Source organism: Salvia miltiorrhiza, chromosome 1 (assembly GCF_028751815.1).
Source record: "Salvia miltiorrhiza cultivar Shanhuang (shh) chromosome 1, IMPLAD_Smil_shh, whole genome shotgun sequence".
Classification (NCBI taxonomy): domain Eukaryota; kingdom Viridiplantae; phylum Streptophyta; class Magnoliopsida; order Lamiales; family Lamiaceae; genus Salvia; species Salvia miltiorrhiza.
In genome coordinates, this window is record NC_080387.1 from 45,224,609 (window position 1) to 45,248,752 (window position 24,144).

Genomic DNA, 24,144 nt, shown 5'->3' on the forward strand with positions numbered 1-24,144 from the left:
TTAAAAGTTGAATTCATAAAAAGTAGTCCATGAACTTCAATACTTTTCTAGTTGAAATTTTAATCAACACGACTATCAACACATGGATATGGCAAGTACTAAGTAACTAATAAACCATTTATTGATTGTTAAAAAAAAAAACATTTATTGAAAAAATAATACTACTAAGCAAGGAAAACAAATAGTGAAGCAGAAAAAAATTAAAAAATTTGTTCATGAATACATGACACGTGCATAAAATGATAGAACAAAGGATTGAAATAGTAAAGGAAAATATGGTTTGGCTGAAGTATCGCACAGAGTGGAACAGGGTGAGGAGAGGATCAAGCAATGCCTCTCACATTCATCCCTTTCCGCACTATTTCAAATACTCCCTTTTTCTCTCAAATTTACACTCAATTGTACACAAATTGATCAATCTTCCACTTAACTAGTTCTCTATCTATCTTTGTCGGAACACCTGCAGTAATCTACCACCAAAATGTCGTGGCAAACATACGTAGATGAGCACTTGATGTGCGATATTGAGGGCAATGCCGGCCTCAAACTCGCCTCCGCCGCCATCATGGGACACGACGGCGCCGTATGGGCTCAGAGCGCCAACTTCCCTCAGTTCAAGCCGGACGAGATCAACGGCATACTCACTGATTTCAACGAGCCGGGACACCTCGCCCCCACCGGCCTATTCGTTGCCGGCCAAAAATATATGGTCATCCAAGGAGAGCCTGGAGCCGTTATTCGTGGAAAGAAGGTATATGCATAATTAATATCCTCTCCGTCCCATTTATAATGTCTTAATTATATATATAAAAAAAATGGAACGTTTTTAATAGACGTGTCTTTTTCATAAAAAAATAAAAATTTAATATTCGACCTGACTCGACTCGACTGGATGGACTAATAGGGGTCGGGAGGGATTACAATCAAGAAGACAGGGCAGGCACTGGTTGTTGGGGTGTACGAGGAGCCAGTGACACCAGGGCAATGCAACATGGTTGTTGAAAGGCTGGCTGATTATCTCCTTGATCAAGGCCTCTAAGCCCCATTAATTAATTATTCATTACTTCTCAAATCTCCATTTTATTTTTCATATCATTTTTCAGGTTAAGTGAATAATTAAATAATGACCATGACAAGAATAAATGAGCTCTGTTTAATGCTAGTTGTTTAGAGATAACGAGCTCATTATGTATTTGCTAGCTTTTAGATTTGAGTTTGTTTTTTTCTACACTCTTCAATGTATTTATTTGTGTTTTAGTTAATTTAAGTTATCCGGATGTGCGAGTATTTGTGTTGTCCCACTCAATATTGTTGCGGAATGATCATCTGAAATCAAATCATTGATGGTTTTCTTCTATTGAATTACATAATATGTGAATGTAATAAATGTAGCCGCATATAGTCGGTGATCAAAATATATAGATTAATATTTAGTTCATCGACTTGTGCAAGTACAAAAAGTGATTGTAATTAAAAAAGTGCAGGCATGTGTTACTCTCTCTTTGAACTGCAATTGAAAGAGTGTAGGTATTTGTCACTCTCTTTTTTGTGTGCGAGGAGGTCTCATGTGTAAACGTTCGCACATTGCAAATCATGCATTAGATACTTGTAAGTGTGACACTTTCAATAAAATATTTACAAATATTTTACTATAGTGAGTGTTCTGCACTTTACGGATAATTGCACATAAAAATTTGTGTTTTCATCCCTATAGCCAATCAATGGCAATCATTAACAAGATGGATTACATAACATGAATCTAGGGGTGTGCAGCGGGTCGGACCCGGACCGACCCGCCGGGTTTGCAGACCCAAAAATTTCAAAAAAATGGACCGACCCGGACCGAAACATTCGTGCGGGCCGACCCGGGACCGGACCGAACCCGAGCAACGGGTCCGGTTCGGTCCGGGTCAGACCCGGTGATAACTTACCTTTTTTTTCCTATTTTTGTACCTATTTACACCTACAAATTCCAGATTCACCCACAATCAATTCAATTCGGTTAATTTCTAAACGAAGCAGCATGTAATAATTCTTTGAAAATCAAAACATAACTGTGAAAATATTAAAAGCTTCGACATTAATTTTTTTTCCATTCTCCTCAAAACAAGAAAAAATGTCCATTACTAGATTTAATTGCGTGAAAAAATGTGGTTTACAATTTTCACAGTTTTCATGTTCCAAGCCAAATCGAAGATGATTTTTTCTTAAGCTAAAACAATGTTTTCTTTTGCAATCTACAGAATTTAGAAGTCATTAAAATTCATGCAATTGTAACTTCGTATAAGTAAATGGACAGCTTGAAGCCACAAATCCAATAATATTTATTATAAATATTAAATATATAAATTAAATATTAAATTTATAAGAGACCGGGTCGGTTCCGGGTTCGACGGGTTCGACCGGGTTTTGACCCGGACCGACCCGGAACATATTCGGTCCTAGAAAATGGACCCAACCCGGCCCGAAGACATACAATGGTCCGGTCCGGTCCGGACCAAACCCGTCGGTCCGAGCGGGTTCGGCGGGTCCGGGTTGGGTTTGCACACCCCTACATGAATCGATAAGCAAGCACTCCCTTGTACTTCCCAATTTTTAATATCTATATTTTCTTTTTTAATTATCTTATATTTTGATATTCATTTTTATTTTTAGTAAAAGTATGAGAGACTCTTGCTTTACTTTAATTATTTTAATACTCACATAAAATGTGAGACTATTATTCCACTCACAATACATCAAACCACTTTATTAAAACTCGTGTTACTCTCAAATGGATATTAAAAATTGGGACGGATGAAGTAATTGACTAGTGTATAGTATTTGTGAGGACGCGATATATTTTCCTTTCTTGTAATGTCATACGGTTAATCAATCCTTCTTGTAGGGCTAGCTCTCGTTTAATCATTATATTAAATGTTATAATTTCATGGCAACTTGAAAATGAAAAATAAAATTGATGTACATGATTGAAAACCATGTGTAATTAACTATAAATTGTATTTAAACCCTATATTAAGCTAATGTAATTTTAATTTAAAACCCTATAGATTGATGTACATCATTGCAAAACCAGGTGTAATTAACTATAAATTGATGTACATCATTGAAAAAACCAATCTCTCAGGAAGTGAGAAATTAATCTGCAGAAATCTTTGGAAGAGCTATCTAATCGCTGTCTTTTAGAACTTTTTGATTTATGTTTGATTTGATGAACTAAGTAGTTCAAAGTATTTTATATATTGGGCCGGGCCTATTGGACCTCTCTCTCTTACACACACATACACAATTTTAATGCTCCCTCTATCCTAAATTCATACTAATCTCTCATGACTCGAATAACTTATATGCTTATGACCTTTAACGAGAGATATCAAACTATTACATGTTATTTTTTATTAGGGGTGTGCAGAAATCGAGTCAGCCAACCGATCGAAAACGGGCTAAATCGATTGGTTTCGGTCAATTTTATGTTATGGATTCAGTCGGTTTGATCGATTTTTTAGAAAATTCTCTGTTAATTTGGCCGGTTCGGTTTTCATGAGGAATATATCAATTTCATAGCAAAAATATATGTATATACGTGTTTGACTGTTTGATAATACTAATTCCGTAAATTTACTGTTTAAATTTATAGTATTGGTTGTGGAGTGTGTGCATTGTTTCTATTAAAAAGAAATATTTTGCCGTGAAATTGATATATTCATTAATTGAACCGCGGCCAACTACTCAATTTTTTAAAAAAATCTATAATAAAGGGTGAAAAACAATCCATGAGCTGCATCCAATGTTGTATAATAATTACATAAAAAAAAAATGAAAGCATTGTTTAACTGTTTAGTTTTTATTTCTTGCAAGTCTCCATTCTGAGCTGAAACCATATGATATGAAGAAGCCCCTAAACTAGGGGCGTTTTGAAGTGTTGACTTCGGTTTTCATAAATGTGTCGACTTCGATGATAAAAACGACCTTTGGCTAAGCTTATTTTTAAGAGCTTATAAGATGTTTAAAGAGTTTAGAAGATGTAATTTTTAAGAGCTTATAAGCTAGAGAGAGTATTTTTTTGCTAGAGAGAGAATTTTTTTTAGAGAGAGAAAATTGGAAAAAGATGAACTTGAATGATATATGATAAAAATAATAAATTATAGTTGAAAAATATTTGTAAAATGATTGTTGCATATGAGATTATAAAAAAGTAAGTTGGGGGTAGAAGAACTTATTTTTTGGGGAGTTTATAAGCTCTTGAAGCTTATTTTTTGAGCTTATAAGTTGTTTAGAAATTTATTTTGTCAAACACTTTGAATGAGCTTATAAGCTGTTTTGAGGAGCTTATAAGCTCAGCCAAACACCCTCTTAATTGAACATTCAATGTATTTAGATTTTATTTAAATCCAAAAAACTGAGCCTCGTATATATTAAGAGATCTTAGGCTTAATTAGCTACGCTAATTAATCTTTTGAATCTTGGCCTTAAAAATGTCAATAGCTAATTAATCTTTTGAATCTTGGCCTTGACAATGTCAATAGCTAATTAATCTTTTTTCTGTGAATCGAAAAGCTTGATTAGATTACCTGAGTTCAACTAAATTTAAAATCTACTAAATTGATATATTTCTTTAAGAGTAAAATTTTGAAGTAGCCAAAATGAAGCATAAAACACAATTTATGGCCACACATTGAAAAAACACAAATTTTGGCCATTTTTATAGCTTTGGGACGTTTTTGCCCTTAATTGGGCGGACTGGGTAGGGTCAGGAGCGCGGGTCGCGTGTCGGGTAGGATCAGGCACACGCGGGTCGGGTTAGGCACTTATGGCACTATTAGTGCCATAAGTGCCAACAATTTTTTTTTTTTACTCCCCCGACCCCACCCACCCCACCCACCCCCGACCCCACCCACCCCACCCACCCACCCCCAAGCCAATTTTTTTTTTGGCACTTATGGCACTAATAGTGCCATAAGTGCCAACGAAAATCCAAAATAAAATAAAGTAAAATGATCTTTTTAGCACTTATGGCACTATTAGTGCCATAAGTGCCAAACATGCAGAACAAATATAGAAACAACATTATCTAAACCCTAAATGGAACATTTAAACCCTAAATGGAACATCTAAACCCTAAATGGATAATCTAAACCCTAAATGGAATATCTAAACCCTATGGGAAGTGTTTAAAAAGGACCTTTTGGCACTTATGGCACTAATAGTGCCATAAGTGCCATAAAATAAAATAACAAAAGTAAAATTTGATTTATTTTTATCTAAAAGGAGTAAAAAAAAAAAATTGGCTTGGGGGTGGGTGGTTGGGGGGGGGGGGTGGGTGGGGTCGGGGGTCTGGGTGGTAGACAAGGAAAGGGAAGTAAAAAAAAAAAAAAAAATGGCTTGGGGTGGGTGGTGGGGGGGGGGTGGGTGGGTGGGGGGGGTCGGGGGTCTGGGGGTAGACAGGGCAAGAGGAATAAAAAAAAAAATTCGTTGGCACTTATGGCACTAATAGTGCCATAAGTGCCTAACCCGACCCACCTGATCCTACCCGACCCGACCCGCGCTCCTGACCCTACCCAGTCCGCCCAATCAGGGGTATATTAGGCATATTGCCTAATTAATGGCCATAATTTGTGTTTTTTCAATTAGTGGCCAAATATTGTGTTTGCATGTTCAATGTGGCCATTTGACACCATTGTTTCTTTCTTTAATTTACAGTTGTATATTGTCTCAATTTACGTGGTTAATGTGTTTATGTTGAAGCTACACTTAAAAAAAAAATATTTAAGTGGACATACTCTCTAAAAAAATTATTGGGTTAAGCCCCTAACCTAACGTTGATAGCAACTAACACCTCAAAGTTCATTAAGTACTACAATATTTAAACATATAAACAAACAATTTTTTTCACAAAATTAAGAAATTCATTTTTTTTAATCTATATAATATATAAAATTAAAGATGAGTTTTCTCCCTCCATTAAGTCTAATTGGAGTGGTAACGTTAAGGGTGGTAAAGTTGACATATGTATATCATCATGGAAATTAAATGCTAGCAGTATGAATATGCATCTTGCACCAAGATCTCAATATACCACATCAAACTAAGACAATCGAAACAAAACTGAACCATGTGAAATTTGTTACTCTCTCCGTCTCATTATAAATTAGATCATTTTTTTAGATACGGAAATTAAGATATGTGTATTTTGTATGTAGGTGAAAAAGTGAAAAGTTGTTTAAAGGTAAAACTTTTATCCAAAAAAAGAGAGTCTCACTTATGATGGGATACTCAAAATAAAAAGAGTCTCACTTATAATGGGAGTAATACATTGTTACGATTGTATATATACTTAAAATCCACTCTACCAAAATCCATCAATATTTAGATTTTGGGCACCCATTCCTGCCCCATGACAGACCATTTTGTTACAAATTAATCCTCTTTCTAAAGAACCCCAAAAAATATTTTCACAGTTATGGAATAGCTATCGCTCATTATGGTTTCTACCTAACAATAAATTAATTTGTATGGCGTGCGACGGCAGATGTTGATTATGATCACAAAACATAAATTTTACGATTAACTAAATCTATCTATAATTCATATAAATGAGTGAAAAGTGTAGTAGCATAATCCACCTATCTTATATAAAAAAAGGGATTCATCATTATTCATTCAGTTACTGAAAGTCAACTCTAAGCTACACAAAAATGTCTAAGTGACGCTCCTCTTGTGTCACTTTTGCTTTTAGAAACCGCTTTCGAATTTATAGTTGAAAGTTACTATAAGTCGTCTACTTATGAAATTTAATACTCCCTCCGTCCCACTAGACTTGGCATTTTTGAGTTGGGCACGGAGATTAAGAATAAAGGGTTAAGAGTGTAAAGTAGGTATGGTTCACTTATTTTATGTGATAGAGAAAGTAGAGACCACATACTATTTTAGGAAAATGCCAATTCTAGTGGGACAAACAAAAAAGGCAAGTGTGCCAAGTCTAGTGGGACGGAGGGAGTACATCACATAATCAATCCCCACCCCAAACGACTATTCATTTAAAAATGACAAGACTTTTTTTTTGACATTGCGGGGAGTTGGGGAGGGGGAGCAGTGGGGTTTGAACCCGGGACCTCACTGTTCACACATAGGAGGTCGCACCACTTGGCGTCCCTTTTGGGACAAAAAAATGACACGATTTTTAAGAAATTAATCGAGTGTGTAAATAAATAAATAAAAACCTTATTTTTTTGTGAATTTATTGTGTGAGATACACTTATCAAAAAGGAAAATTGGTATTCATTTACAGAACAAATCTAAAATGAAATATGAGTATTCATTTGAGGATCATAGGAGTACTATATTTCACTATCCAAATTGGGGAAGTGTAACACCCCGTTTCCTCGTAGCTATATTTAGAGTATTTTTGAACTTAGATTTAAGAAGATTCACGCCGGATTGAGAAAAAGAATTTATTTTAATTCCAACAAAAATAATTTACAAAAGCTTTGGTAAATTTAGTTATTAAATTTATATGCATTGCATATTTATTTAATTTAACATTCAAGTATTTTCACGAGCTTTTAATTAGCAAATCCTGAAGAATTATTACAATTTCGACAATTTTATCCTGAAAGATTTTTACAGATATAATTCTTTATGAGACAGTTTTAATTGTCAAATCATCACTCACCTCACTTAGACTCCCATCAAGAGCCATGCTCCTACATTTAGTTTTTTCAACTTTTAGCCACACTTGGCAATTGGCAGCCACCAACTCCCCTCCAAACTGAACTACACGACAGCAAATCTATTCTTGCTGTTGGTCAAATGGGCTAGCACATAGGCTACTATTCACAACTATTGCCAATTTCCATGCATTTACGGCAAATAATCTCATTGTCAAAAGTTGATGCATTGTTTTCAACTATTACTGCCATTGTCTTCAACTATTACGGCTAAGTTTGCCTATAAATTGAGCTTGCAGCAACATTGCATTATTCACCACCTCTCCCACAATTTCACTCACCCCATTCTCGCAAGAAGTAGAAGGTTCACTCTTTATCTCATCAGCCAAAGTCCTCCTTCCATCACACACTAATAACTATAGCTAGCAAGCAACTCAAAATGCAAGAGCTCTCAATCCACTGAGATTCAGCAACACAGCAGAAAATCAAACCCCAACTGCCAGCCATATATTCAAACTCAAGGTTCCACCTCAAACTTTCTTATCTAATTTTCTCACTTTGATTTCAAAAGCAATAGACGACTCACTCATTCATAAACGTGTCCACATATAGATATGCATTTTCAGAGAAAAGAAAAAAAAAGAGACTTAAAGATATGAACTTTACCTTATTTATACATTGAGCATGAATTGTATGAACTGATTTTACATTGAGAATTCAAGCAATGATATATAAAATAAGCATGTATTGAACTTGAATCTTGAGCTATGTTTTGTGGGTTGTGCTGCTGTAAGTGTCGAGTTTGGTGAGAAGTGGTAGAGAGGGCGGCAGTCGGCGGCTATTGTTGTTCGGCCGGAAACCGAGGGAGTCCAGGCGGAGGCGGCGTCGTTTATGGCACTGTCGTTGCTGGGAATTTAAGTTTAGGGCACGATGGCGGCGATGAGCCGTTGTCACCGCCAGAAATCGGGGAGATGAGGTAGTGGTTGGATCGAGAGTAGCAGGCAGCGATAGGGGCGACGATGGTGGCGGCATGAAGCTGCTGCCGTCGGCCAAAGTTGAGCAGAGGGAGGCCAGGGCACGGTGGCTTTGCTGCTGCTGTCCGGCCAAGGATGGAGAGTGAGACGGGGAGAGACTGAGCACGGCGGCGGCGGCCGCGAGTTGCTGTCGCCGGAAGGATAAGGGAGGTCGCCGGATTCAGTGAGGGGAACGGCGATTTAGAGAAGGGGGCTTGGGCTTGGTGGTAAAATCAGAGCAGAAAGACAGAGGGGTGGCTAGGGTTCAGGCGTTGCGGCAGCTCGTCGCTGTCGTCGTCGCCGGAAGGGAGAAGAATGGAGGGGTCGAGGGTGATGGTGAGGATGATGAAGCGGCGCTCGTCGCCGGGGATGGGAGCTCCGACGGCGATGAATTTCCGATCAGAGAGCGAGAGAGAGTGAGCGGCTGAGAGGGAGAGAGAGATGTGTTGTGTGTGTGAGAATGAAGGAAGAGAGGGGAAATAGGGTAGAGGTTTGGGCTTGAGGGATTTGGGCCGAGTATTTGGGCCGATTTTTATGAGTGATGGGCTTCGATTTTTAAATAGATTTGGGCTGCGATTTTTAAAAGCTTGGGCCGATTTTTAATTTTATTTAGCTGGGGCCGATTTATTTTATTCAGTCTGGGCCATTCATATTTTATTGAGTTGGGCCTCATCTTTTAAATTTATATGGGCTATTATTTATTTAAGCATGAGCTCTATTTCATCTATTTAAATGGCTTCCCTATTTTATTTAATTAGACTATTAATTAGTTTGATTAATTATTTTTAAAGACTTTGGATTGCCTTCAATTAATTAAATTGGGCTTTCTTATTTTTAATTAATTGAACTATTATTAGTTTGATTAATTTATTTAAAGGATAATTTTTATAATAATATTAAATTATTATTAAGTGCATATTTTAAGTAATTACTTATCATATGCTAAGCATGACATGACATTTCATTTGCATCATGAAATAAAAAGTATTTATGATTTAATTGGTTTTATTTATAATTCCAATTATTAAAGAAAGATGAGTAAGAATATTGTTGGTGTTCTTAACTCAAGAGAAATGTTTTCAATTATTTATTCATTAAATTTTGAAAACCCGGCTAAGTGAATCATAGAATATTAAGCACTTCACCATGAATTAAGATTAGCTTCACGAGACCTATTAAGAATAGAATTTCTTGTAGGCTTTGTGACCAGGGGGATTAGCGCTGCTTTCCCAAGACAGGTTTATAAGTGATTATGATCTTCAGGCTTTGCCTAACCAGGTGGGCTTACTTTCCAAATGTACAAAGTATGATTGAGTTATTAAGCTCTAAATGTTTCAATGAAATGCAAACTTTTTATTTAATGAAATGAAAACTGTTTATCCAATAAAATGTTTATGTGCACTCTGCTCTGTTTAAGGCTCGCAATTCATGGATCGATCGAGGTTCTCTTATGGCCTAACACGCTATTTGAGAATTGTGTACACTTGTTAGTTGTTTCGGTGGGTTGATCTCCATCGGGCACTAATTCATGTAAGAGGCGTTATAAGGGTGCTTGGCTGGATGTGTTCCGGAGCATGTATCATGTAAGGCCTGCCTGGGTAGCGTCCCGAGGTCAATTCAACTTGTCTGAGTTACGTCCTCAGGGCAAGTGCAATGGGAGAAATGGATCCGTCGGTGGCTAAAAGGTCCGGGATCACAACGAGTAACAGAAAGGGAGTGTGACATGTGCGCACAAATGAAAGAAATTATTTTAACATGCTTAGAAGTTCTTTCAATTTAAAACCTTCTAAGTCATGTCAAGTATGATTGGATAAACTGTCTTTATTAAAATATGAGATGTTTCAGAAAATGCATGCCCACTAAGTACATTAGTACTTAGCCCAAAAATACTTTCAAATGTTTTCAGGTTGGCTGGCCGGTGCTGACGGGACGGAGCTGAGGCTAGGGTTAAATTCCTATTTTAGACTTCCGCTGTAGCAACTACTCATATACGTCTTTTGTTTCCTCAACTTAAGATCTCTATGTCAAATTTCAAATGATATACCTGACCGAGCTTAGACTCTTCACTACTAAATTTATGCTAATGAATGTTGGTTGTCAGAAGCATGAAACAAAACTTGTGATCCAAAGGGGCATAGCTCGAGTGGATATTTTATTATTCGGTTTTAACAAGGTTTTTCCCTTGTTTATTTCTATAAATTATTCACACCTCGATTATATTTATTCCTTCAAGAATTGGGGTGTGACAGGAAGATTCGGAAGTTAAAATGGACATGAAATTATCTTGAAATAATAATAATAATAATAATAATAATAATAATAATAATAATAATAATAATAATAATAATAATAATAATAATAATAATAATTTGGCCAGTCTGTAGGAAATGGAGAGTAGTGGCAAGCATGGAGCCCATTTCAGTCCTCGGATCTTTGTGGGATCCCTCAGATAGATACACTGTCACAAAAAGCACCCAACTTTTATTTTCTGTTTTTCTCATTCAAACCTGTCATTTGTTTTTGGCATGTTGGTCGTGGATAGTAATACATTCATCAACTATTATTGAATTGGATTTTATGGCAACGGTGCATTTATATAGTTGTCGGTTGTCACATACTAGATTGAAATTTAAGAACCTAGCTTGCTGATTAAATTGAGTTCAAACCATTAGACATTGCTGATTAGACTGAGTTTATGAAATCCAATTTTCCATAGAAGAAGCCAAATTCAATGAGGAGCTGTGAGAGTGGGAAATTGTCACAGCCGGGGCACGCATATATATACTGTCAGAAAAAATATTTAAATCTGTAATGTATATCTATAATTAAATATCGTAATAAAATTTTAATTTGAAATATAATATTTAAAAGATGATCGGATTATAATAATTTAAAGTAAATCATAAAATAATACTCCATCCGTCCCGACTTTTGGTATCCAGTTGAGAACGACACGGGTTTTAATAAAGTGATTGGTGTGTTGTAAGTGGAATAATGGTCTCACATTTTATGTGAGAGTTAAAATAATTAAAGTGGAGTAAGAGTCCCACCTATTTTTATTAAAAATAAAAATGAATATCAAAATGTGGGACGGCCAAAAAAAGAAACTTGGACACTAAAAGTTGGAACGGATGAAGTATTTGCATTGCCAAACTTTTACAAAGAATATAAAATCAAAATTTGATTTAAGTAAATCACACTTAAAAATTATGTGTAATATGCTCCATTTAGAAGATGATATGGTGAATTGATCTCAAGAATACTTACTTTATTACTAGGTTATCCCCGAAAGAATAGTAAGTTTAGCTTTATGACACTACATTTGAGAGAGAGAGAGAGAGAGATTGGACTAAGAATGTGAGATTTCAAATTACGTACCTCGTTGCGGTGACTCGAGCAGTCGAGCTCAATAAGGGATAAGAAATGGAAGCTCTATCTATGTTCATCAAAACATAAATGTGTCTAGTATCATAATTTTAATTAGGGGTAATTACGCTAAATCTCATGAACTTTGATTCGTTTTTAAACTTTTCTATGAACTTTAATTTTTATCTTCAATTCCCTAAATTTAATCACTTGTTCAATTTTTCCACACTTTTCATAAATCCCCAAATTACAAGCTGACATGACAATTTTTAAGTCACTTGAAAAATGACATGGCAATGCCAGACATCAAGCAAAACGACATCGTTTAGTTGGTCATAAAACGATGTCGTTTAAGCCCAAACCTCTCTCTCCAATTCCTTCACGACTGCAGATTGAAGGCGTTGGCGGCGTTCTCCAGTTGGCGGCGAGATTTGAGATTTGGGGGTTGGTGATTCTCGATTAGGGGGGGGTGATTGGGGGTTGATGATTCTCGATTGGGGGTTGGTGATTCAGCGGAGAGATTTGAGATTTGCATGCTGACAATGTTGGGAAATCAGTTCCCCATCCAAACTTGGTAGAAGCAAGAAATAAGAATAAAAATAGACACAATTTAACAACACAAGAATTTAACGTGGAAACTCCAAATCCGGAGAAAAAAACCACGACACACTGAAAAATTACTATATGATAAATTTCTACAATCACACAGTATTTCTCACCCTCTCGACTCACAACCACTACACTCTTACAAGCCTTTGAAAACCTCTCACCCCTCTAAAACAAAGAGCAAGGAATTTCAAACTAGAAGTAATCACAAGACTAAAGGTAGTGATTGGTGCAATTGTATCAAAGACCTTGGAACTCCTTAAATAGCCTAAGGATCTCCACCTACTTTGATAGCAAAACCAATGTGGGACAAAAATCCCCACTTTCATTTTTAACACAATTCCAACAATCTCCACCTTGTTAAAAATGAAAGAAAAAACACCATTGTCTTCACCGACAATTATGATTCTTATCACAAAGAACCATCATCCTCAAAAGAGAATAAACCTACTCCACCAAATGAGTAGAACATTTAGAATAAACCATTCTAAGAATTTTACTTCGGCACATGTCGAAAAAACCTTGCTGAAATTTTTGGTGCAACCTTCTAGCTTTTGGCCCTCCTAGAAGTCATCAGCCATCGACATACTTTTCACCACACACCTGCATCCATGCCAAAAAACCATGCACATGTGGTCCAACTAACATCGTCACATCCTCTATCATGGCCATTGGACATGCCATAAGGATATTCATGTCCTCAAAGGACATCATCAAACACGATGTTAGCTGCTTGTTCGGAGCTTTCTGCCGAATCCGCTCCACCTTGACGAGCTCCACCTGGACAGTTTCGCTTCGTATGGCCGGGTTTTCCGCACCTCCAACAAACAACGCCCTTGGAGTCTTTCTTCCTCCCTCTGCTAAAGGCCACCATTGCTGAATTTTCCGATGAAGGACGTCCTTCACTCATCAGCCTTCTTTCTTCCAAAAGAAGTTTGCCCGTGACTTCAGCAAAGACCAAAGTTTCCTTCCCATAAACTAATATTGGCTTCATGTGTTCATAGGAACGTGGAAGAGACAAGATGAGTCTCAAAGCCTTATCCTCATCTTCAATTTTTGCTCCAATACTCTCCAGTTCAGAGATAATGCCATTGAGAATACTCAAGTGATCTGAAATCTTCACACCTTCATCCATCCGTAAGGTATGAAATTGTTCCTTCAAATACAACCGATTCGAGATGCCTTTTGCTTGGTACAGAGCTTCCAGCTTTTCCCAAAGCTCCTTCGCACTCGAAATCCCATGTACATTTGCAAGTACATTCTTGGCCAAGCAGAGACGAATTGTGCTTGCCGCCTTCAGATCCAGATCCTCCCAATCTTCATCACTCATACCGGACTTGTTGTTTGCGTCATCATCTGCACCAGGCTTTTTGACTGCACCCGGACGTCCTTTCAGGGCCTTGTGTAACCCAGATTGTATCAGCACATCCTTGACTTGCACTTGCCACAAGCCAAAATTCATCATTCCATCGAATTTCTCCACGTCGAACTTCATTTGGACTTGAAGTAGACTTGACGTACCGCTTCTCCACCAAAATGAACAGCCGTCTCGCAAGAGACACCCCCGCCCGGATCTTTCTCAAGAAATCCTTTCTGATGTGGAAGATCAGACAATGCTGCAACCACAGAGCATACTTGGAATATCAAGAGACCTCAGCCAGGCTCTGATACCAATTGTTGGGAAATCAGTTCCCCATCCAAACTTGGTAGAAGCAAGAAATAAGAATAAAAATAGACACAATTTAACAACACAAGAATTTAACGTGGAAACTCCAAATCCGGAGAAAAAAACCACGACACACTGAAAAATTACTATATGATAAATTTCTACAATCACACAGTATTTCTCACCCTCTCGACTCACAACCACTACACTCTTACAAGCCTTTGAAAACCTCTCACCCCTCTAAAACAAAGAGCAAGGAATTTCAAACTAGAAGTAATCACAAGACTAAAGGTAGTGATTGGTGCAATTGTATCAAAGACCTTGGAACTCCTTAAATAGCCTAAGGATCTCCACCTACTTTGATAGCAAAACCAATGTGGGACAAAAATCCCCACTTTCATTTTTAACACAATTCCAACAGACAAGAGATCCCACTGATCATAATACTCCCAGAACCGCTTCATATACTCTAATCGGCGTTCTTGAGTCTGCGTCGAAGATCTCGGCGAAAAGGTCAGGGAAAGGGGCCAAGTATTCCACTCCATTCGCTCGATGCCTCATCTTATCCACCGCGTGCGGGTCTCTAGATCTCTAGGGGTCAAGGAAAGGAGCCTCCCCCTCCCCACACAATGCAGATCTCCAAATCCACAGGCAGCATCGAGGTTGCTTCCAGACCCTCAATTTCCAGTCGTCGCCGCCCTTACACCTTATCTTCTCCCTTCAATCTTGCGTAAATATATAGCAGCGAAGGCCGGGGGATGGCCGGCTTCGTGATACCCTAGATGTTGTCGCGCAGCACCTTCCTGTGCCGCTTAGCTCCCCGCCTTTCCCCAAACCCTTGCCTCACTTTCCTATTCCCGACATTTTCACCCCCTTCTTAGTGCGCTGCAATTAGATATTTGGCTTTGATGAGAGAGCGGGTGTGTTTTGAGCATGGCGAGCTGCTGCCGGCGGCATAGGTAAGGAGGTCGGCGGTACTTTGGTGGACTTCCACTTGAATTGGGGGAGGGGTGACGAGAATGGCAGTTTGTGGAAGATGGATGATTTTTTTTTGTTTTACTATTATTTTTTTTTATTTTTCAAGTGTCAATTTTTAAGTCCAAGTAGGTGCCATGTCATCGCGATAGTACCATGTAGGCGCCAAGCCAGCTCGGTATTCGCCGGAGCTCAAAATTGTGGAAAAATTGAACAAGCGTTTAAATTCAAGGAATTGAAGGTAAAAATTGAATTTCATGGAAAATTTTGAAAACGGGCCAAAGTTCATGTGTTTTCGCGTAATTACCCCCTTTAATTAACTAATGATTTATGAGGACTCCTGTGAGGATGTTCGTGCGGTGCGAATATATCCGACAATATCACATTTCATCAATATAAGATTTATCAAATTTTCCATGTTGAGCAAATCACTATAAATTCTTTTTTTAGCAGTGATATAGGCTTGCTAGCTAATATTCGTGTCATAAAAATTAGTGGCGTTTGAAAGTGTAACTATTAGTGATTAGCTACATCATCAAATGTCACTAATTTTTATGACACATATAATAGCTACCAAGCCTCATGTACATCATTAGTGATTTTTTTTTTGTAGTGAATAATAGAGCAAAATATATCCCCATCAACATTCATCATTCATTGACAGATATAAGCCAGACTAACCAATATAATTATTAGTTCCCTACCTCTCAAATCCCTCCATCTCTGTATACTAAATATTATTTTTGTATAAAATAAAATTATATGGTATATTATAAATATTTTTGAGTGGACGAATAATTGTGTATAACATACTCATTCTTACGTACCAATACGATAACCATAATGTAGTGATGGGATACAGTGCTCATGATTTGCTGGTCCAAGAGGAAAACTCACAGGGCCCATAATTTCTTTTTCTTTTCTAATGAATGTTTTAAATGATGTTCTTTTGAAAAGTAATATATAAAACGAAACATAATAAATCCTTCTTGTATATATATATTTCTTTTATGTTTTATAGAAACCAATATTTGCATGGTTGATTTGCCTCGCCACCAACTAAAACACCCAGAGAAAACGCATAAATCGGTCATTAAACTTTTCATCTTTTTGTGGTTCTTAATTAATTAAATTATTGTTTGATTCAATTGATTAATTCTTTTACTTTGAAAGGGAACATCAATTAAATTATTGTTTGATTCAATTGATTAATTCTTTTACTTTGGGCGAGATCCATTCTGCTACGGTAGCGTGCGCCATCTTGCGCGAAGGTAACGATATGGCGGATAGAAAGTTGGCTTTATGTAATCGCTTAGTTAAAACCTCTGTTGAGGGTCTCCCCTCCTTGTTGAACTTTTCTTCTCATTAGTTACTATAATACATGCTTTTCCTCAAAAAAAAAAAAAATGTGTTTATGTTAGAATTATCACCTTCAGTTGTTGTTCGGTTAAATTAAACTTCATATTTTAATATAGTCTAATTATGATTGCTGTTATTTGAGAGTATATATATACATTGCACGTAACATAATACTCCAAAATTTATATAATAACTCAAATTAAACACACCGAATAAAAGATATGAGAATCCAATAACAATATCATGCCATTTCCAACCAAAGCATATGAAAGTTTGAAAATCCAATTACAAAACCTATCTATGTAACTATTTTATTTTAATATGCTTATATTTATAAATCAGTATTGCATACAACGTATGCAGGATACAAACAAGCCTCATCTTTCCTACGTTTGCTCCCATTACGTACGTCAATATTTGATTTACATAATTGACCAACTATTAATTACCTAATAATTTACAAAGGGCGGCATGTTTTTGTGTGCGTAAGGGTTAATTCCTAAGGTTAAAGGTCTTGAATTCGAGTATTATGTGGCGCAGCCTTCAAATTTATTTATTTATTCAATATTGTTAATTTATAAAAAAAATTACAAAAGGGCGGCAGGAGAAAGTATGTAAAAAGTATTTTTAAATTAAGCACCATCTTTTAACATTGGGTATTAAAATATAGAACTAAAAGAGGACACTATTTGATCTAAAGCTCCCATTGAGTAGAATTTCTTGTTGGCAGAACTTCAGCCAATTATCACTCAAAAAGGACATATTATAGTTATAAAAAAAAAATAACTATATATTGTATCATATTACAGCTCCATATATATAATTGTTTACAATGTTCGAAGGGCTCTTTATTAAATGTCAAAAAACTAGTAGAAAACTACTTACGAGTTAGTACAAGTTATCTGCCATTTTTGCTGGGTTAATTAGATTTGTGTTGCATGTAGATAATTACGGAGAAGTCTAGCTAGTGTGAAATTGTCTTACTTATCAACATTTATAAGACTGATTAAATTTCATCTTACGATTAATCTTGATCAACAAATTACACAAATGAGGCGCCACTATAAGTTTGGATCTAGATATATATTGACATGTACCAGTACGTCTTACGAATTTTGACTCTTAAAATAATTTTATATTTTAAAATTTTGACTCTTAAGATGATTTTACACAAGTTTTAATTTGTATTATTTTTTCAAATATTATAATTCGAATACGCAATAAATCAATGTGGCATCATTATTGCTACAATTCACCACTATTGCTAAGAGATAAGTTTTTTTTTTTTGATAAGAAAAGTAAATATTATAGAACGAAAAGGCACCAGTAGTACCAAGAAGATTACAAAATCATCGGGGATTCATCATTCGACATCCACCTATGAAACCCAACTCCATCATATAAGTTAAGAGATAAGTTATTCATATAAGTTAAATGAATACTAGCATTCTACCCATGCATTATATAATTTTTCAAAATTTGTAACATCAAGTATAAGGATATTTATTGAATTATATATACATAGCAAATATATTACGGATCGAGTATATATTATTGTTAATTGTTAAGTTAGAGCAAACTTTGATATCAAAGTGACTTTTTGGGTCGAATTTAAAAAAAATTACAGAAATGTGAACTATATTTTTTATTTTGCTATAAGAAGACCGAATTTCCTTTGACAATATGTATCTTTATAATTAGAACATATTTCTCATTATATATGTAATTTTTATGAAAGTATTTAAAACTTTATTTTTAAAGATCTTTTTAATGTAGAACTACCATTTTATATTTTTATTCACATATAACTATTTAAAAATCTTTAAATTATACTAAAAAGTATTAATGAATAAATAAATATGCTAACAATGATAGTTTAATTATGTAAATAAAAGTATTAAAATTTTAAAGACATTATAAAATTTAAATAAATTAATTAATTATGCAAATTATAGTATAATTAGATATATGTAATTTGACTACCTCATTTTAATATGGAAAATTTGTAAACAAATTAATAACATGTACGTACAACGAATAAAAGCCGTAATATTTTGTAATATTAGACTCTTCAGCCATTGGGGTCTTGTATGTGTTGATTTTGCTCATTTTCAAAACAAATTACCGGAACCTTCATTAATTTAGGGTTTTTAATTTGGTTAGATTTGCTATATAAAAAAAAATGAAAACGTATAGTAATAAATCAGATTTTTAATTTTTCTTTATTTGACTATTATTCTCTTAAAATAGTTATTATTGAAACTATATATAGTTGTTTTCAGTCAACTTTTAATTGTGTTAGGTGCCTTTTATTCTATTTGCTGGTAATATATATATGAATCTAGCTAAGCTAACACCGATCAAATTCTCAGAACCAGAAAAATGAAATTGAAATTTAAAACAGAGTGACAAATTTGACGCTAACTTTGCCAATCTTTCATCATATTTATTCGTCGAATATATATAGAATTTGCTTCCATATACGACAGGCCAGTGAAATAAAATTATATAGTAGTTGATTGTTGCTCATATCATAATCATTGTTTGCCACTGCTTATCAAGCAATGCGAGCCCGACTAATTTAAAAGGCGAAAAAAATTGTCCTTGAATCATAATCTTTGATTCTTTATTTGACTTTATTAGAATATCAAATGATCTAGCCATATTTAATCTCGTCACCAATATATTAATGTTGGGTCGAGATATAATTGAATTGAATTATAGTACTTTAGAATAAAAGATCAAATGAAAATCTGAATTCCTAGACACACACATCTACTTGCCAGGCGTACATGATTGGATGATATGATTGTTCTTCATTCGTATATATACAGTGATTTTTGTTGAACAAATCTGTCGGAAAATTAGAAGAAGACGAACTAATCAATTTAATTTAATTCGAAAAATGAAAAATGAAAAAATGGGGCTGCAGGGCAACGTGATGCCAGCCGTAATCTAGCTGTTTAGGGGGCCTCCTAGGCTAGCTCGGCGTCAGGTGAAACTCGTTTCTCTCCAATTTCTCGTCTAGCTAACTCATTGCTTTATTTTCTCGTCGCTACAAATCATGTTTGTAATTATGTTCAATACTCACACACTTTATTTTTATTTTGAAAGGTCAAATAAATTTATTCAAAGCAACACGAGTACAAGAAGTACTCAATAACAAGAAATACACAAAGGGGTGTCCACTAGGGGTGTAAACGAACCAAGCCGCTTGCGAACTATTCGGGGCTCGACTCGAAAAAAGCTCGTTCGAAATTTGTTCGTTTTCTAAACGAGTCGAATTCGAGCCCGAATCTGAGCTCGATAAAATTATCGAGCCAAACTCGAGCCTATGCATGTTTGGCTCGTGAACTCGCGAACATGTTCGGCTCGAACCTATTCGCGAATAGGCTCGCGAATATGTTTGCGAATAGGCTCGCGAATATGTTCGCGGATAGGTTCATTAAATAATAATTTTATATATTTTATTTGTTAATTTTTTTAATTAAAAAAATTACTACTAACTTGATAAATACTACTTCCTCCGTCCCCAAAATAAGCTCCTCTTTGGGGACGGCACGAGTTTTAAGGAAAAATGATAAAGTGTATTGATAGTGGAGAAAAATATGTTATAATTAGTATTTGGAGTGGTGAAAATGTGAAAAAGTGTTATAATTAGTATTGGGAGTGGTGAAAAAGTGAAAAGTAAAAATAAATAAAGTATTATTAGTGGTGGGGTAGTTGTTCAAAAATGGAAAGAAAGAAAAAAGAACTTATTTGGGGGACATCCCAAAAAGAAAAAAGATGAACTTATTTCAGGGATGGAGGGAGTACTAATTTTTTTTAAATTTTACTGCTATTTTTTTTTAATTTTATATATACTCATAATTTAAAAAAATTACTACTAACTTGATAAATTATCTATTTGTTAAAAATAAATTATAAATTATGATTCATAAGTAGTCTAGTAATATATGAACAAATATAATTTTTTTATTTTAATGAAACCTTAATATATAAATAATTCAAACCGAGCTCGAATTCGAGCTTGAATTTGAAATCGAGCTTGAAATTCGAGTCGAGCTCGAGATAAACGAATAATTAACGAGCCGAATTCGAACCAAACTCGAGCTTGGTATTATATAAGCGAGCTGAGCTCGAGCTCATTTTTAGGCTCGAATTCAAGCTCGAGCCGAACCAAATCATCACGAACCGAGCCCGAGCCTGGAGGTATTCGGCTCGGCTCGGTTTGTATACAGCCCTAGTGTCCATACACCAACCAAAGAAAAACATCTAGGAAAACCTAGATCGGAAGCATCCAATAGGGTCAGAGAACCAACAATGAGAAGAAACACAAAAATAGAAAGGAGAGCTCGCCCTGAACCACCTCCATATACAAATAATAATGCCATCAACAATCCTACCAATATCCGGACACCCTTCATTAAAGATCTTATCGTTCATTCCTTTATAAATCTTCCAACAAGCGCATTGCCAAATGACATTGAACATCATCTTTGCGTCCTTATTCTTTCCCAAGTTGACGAACTCATAAAAATGATCCAAAAGAGACATTGAAGAGAGAAACGAAACCTTGAGCCAGCAACATAATCCCTTCCAAATAGAATCGGCGAATTGATAAGAGATAAGAACGTGATCAGAGCTTTATTCAAGAGAATGACAAAATGGGCAGTTGTAGTCGTCGTTCTGGAGAGCGACTCTTCTCCTTAACAGGTTGGATCTTGTCGGAATTCTATCTTGAAGAGCCCTCCAAGTGAAAGAAGAAACCTTGCTCGGGATATGCCTCGACCAAATGTTACGAAAAGCCACCGGAATGCTTTCCTCATTAAGTGAAGCTTTGTGATGCAAGGAATACATCTCTTTAGTTAAAAAATTTCCATTGCTTGCCCCTTTCCACGAGAATGTATCAGATATTGACGGCCTAACAGAAACACTGCATAAAAAATACCAAAGATCCAGAAATTCAAGAAAAAACATCAAAATTAAAGACAGAATTCCACTTGAAAGACCATCTCCACGAATCCTCGCTGAAATACCCTATCTTCCCCACCTTACAAACCTTTTGAGAGGATCGTAGATAAAGATTCCTAAATCTATTTTTTAGAGCCCGACCTCCCTCAACCCAAGGATCCTCCCAAAAAAGAAAAGACATACCATTCCCAACAGAAAAATATATGTTATCACAGAAGATTTTCCCAGCAATCCCCTTAAGAATCCCACTCATATCCCTCCACCAGAAAGAATCAACGATAGCAGATTGTCTATCCCTATGACCGACTCTATTACCCCCATATCTAGAGTTAAGAATCCTCACTCAAAGAGCATTTTTATTATTAACCCACCTCCAAAACCATTTACAAAGAAGAGCCAAATTAAAAGATCTAAGATCCCTAACCCCAAGACCACCATCATTCCCATTTCTTCAGACTTTTTCCCACTTCACCCAAGAGATTTTCTTACAATCCTCCTTCCCCTCCCCCCCCCCCCATAAGAAGTCACGTTGCAATTTGATGAGAATTTTCAGAACACGCTCAGGGGCTTTGAAGAATGAGAGGTAGTAAAGAGGCAAAGCTGATAAAACCGAATTCAAGAGAATGATTCTTCCTCCAAAAGAAATTGATCTTTTTTCCCAACCTAAAAGTTTTTTCCGAAATCTATCAATCAAGTCTTTCCAGACTTCTTTCTTTCTGTGATTAGCGCCAATTGGGAGACCCAAATATTTAAAAGGAAATTCACCAACCTTGCATCCAATGATGTCTGCAAAGTAGGAAGTCTCCAAATAATTCAAATGAATGCCATGGATGGAGCTCTTAGAAAAATTCACTCTAAGACCAGAGGATATTTCAAACAACAGAAGAATGCCTTTGATGAGCTTAGCATTGCTGACTAAGGCTTTTCCAATAATAACCGTATCGTTGAAGATGACTCACAAGAGCATTCTCTTTCCCAATAAAAACTCCCTCAAACATGTTAAGAGAGATTGCCCTTTGCATAATACAGTTAAATCCTTCAACTATGATGAGGAAAAGAAAGGGAGACAAAGGATCTCCTTGTCTTATACCACGTTGCAGAGGAAACTCACCAGATGGGCTGCCATTGACGAGAATATACATAGTGGCAGAAGATAAGCATGCCTTGATCTAGCTTCATTAAAAGTTGGTTATTTTGTCTTTTTGGGATTATCTAGTAGTGGAGTGAATACCTGAAAGCTAGAGATATTATATTCTAATTTTAGTATTCCCCTCGTCCACGAAAAAATAGGGTGTATTTTTTGGACATAAATTTTAATAAAAAAAAAATGGTCCATAGATAAATAGTCTCATGATTGTGTAAAATAAGTGGTTGAAATTGAATTAAACTAATGTGACTTTTTTTAATATATATAAATTAGGAGTATTTGTAAGAATAAAAGATAGGAGAAAAGACGTGGGTCCACGTACTAAAAGGAAGAGTGCTTCATTTTTCGTAGACGTCAAAAATAGTAATAGTGCCTAATTTTTTGAAAATGAGTAATTTTTTATAAATTTGAGTTTATTATACCTAAATTTTTAAATATGGTTTACTCGTTCTGTATAATTTAAAGACTATTGCACATAAAAGTTTGCACAACGAAAATAGCAACAGCCAAGTTTTTGTTTATAGGAAAAACAAAGAAACAAACGTGGTTAGTTTGATTTCTGTTGAATAAAAAAAAAAACAAGTTTGATTTTGTGTTGAATATATACTATTTGAGTTGTACTATGTAACACCCCAATTTTCATAAACTTTTCAATATAAAATCTTTGAAAACTAATAGATAAAAATAAAATTTCTTGAATTATAAAAGTTTAAATCAATTTGAAATCAACTTGTCAAAACTAAAGTAGTAACATGAAATAAAATGATAAACTAAAAAAGTAACATGTTTCAACTTAAATTTCTATGGAAATACTAAATCTCTAGTCATTCTCGACTTCCATGGCCACCTCGACTCCAGAACTGCAAAACAGAGAAAATAAGGGGTGAGCATATTGAAAATATACTCAGTGAGGAACATAACAAAATATTCATATATGTCACATATATAATTAAATCACGTTATCATACTTACAAACATACGCCAAGAGACCGGAGCCCCTTGACAAACATAATCATAGTTTGAGTCGATGGCTTAAGTCCCATGACCAAACACATACATAGATCAATGGCTTAGGTCCCATGATCGCACATAACATAGATCAATGGCTTAGGTCCCATGATCGCACATAACAATAAATCAATGGCTTAGGTCCCATGATCGATCAATGGCTTAGGTCCCATGATCACACATAACATAGATCAATGGCTTAGGTCCCATGATCACACATAACAACATAGACATAAGATGCACGTAAACAAGTAATCAAACGCGATAATAAAAACATATATAACCATATGAATAAGCATAAAATCCCTCACCTTAAAGTCGTAGGCAATTAAATCCGGAAAGGAAATCTTAAATGCGCCGCAC

At 35.6% G+C, this 24,144-nt stretch overlaps 1 protein-coding gene and 2 long non-coding RNA genes across 3 annotated transcripts; 2 read left to right on the plus strand and 1 right to left on the minus strand.

Annotated features, from left to right (window-relative positions):
- Positions 1-379: 379 nt before the first annotated feature.
- On the plus strand, positions 380-1,287 carry LOC130985988 (profilin-2). The gene is made up of 2 exons (XM_057909244.1): positions 380-751; positions 905-1,287. The coding sequence occupies exons 1-2, from the start codon at positions 482-484 to the stop codon at positions 1,037-1,039; spliced, it is 405 nt and encodes a 134-aa protein (XP_057765227.1). The 5' UTR covers positions 380-481; the 3' UTR covers positions 1,040-1,287.
- Positions 1,288-9,307: 8,020 nt separating this feature from the next.
- LOC130986010 (uncharacterized) lies at positions 9,308-10,866 on the plus strand. The gene is made up of 2 exons (XR_009089136.1): positions 9,308-9,958; positions 10,587-10,866. It is a non-coding gene; the product is annotated as an uncharacterized LOC130986010 (long non-coding RNA).
- Positions 10,867-20,748: 9,882 nt separating this feature from the next.
- Positions 20,749-22,827, minus strand: LOC130986003 (uncharacterized). Its single transcript, XR_009089135.1, has 2 exons — positions 22,396-22,827; positions 20,749-21,588 (listed from the first exon to the last, which is right to left on the minus strand). It is a non-coding gene; the product is annotated as an uncharacterized LOC130986003 (long non-coding RNA).
- Positions 22,828-24,144: the final 1,317 nt, after the last annotated feature.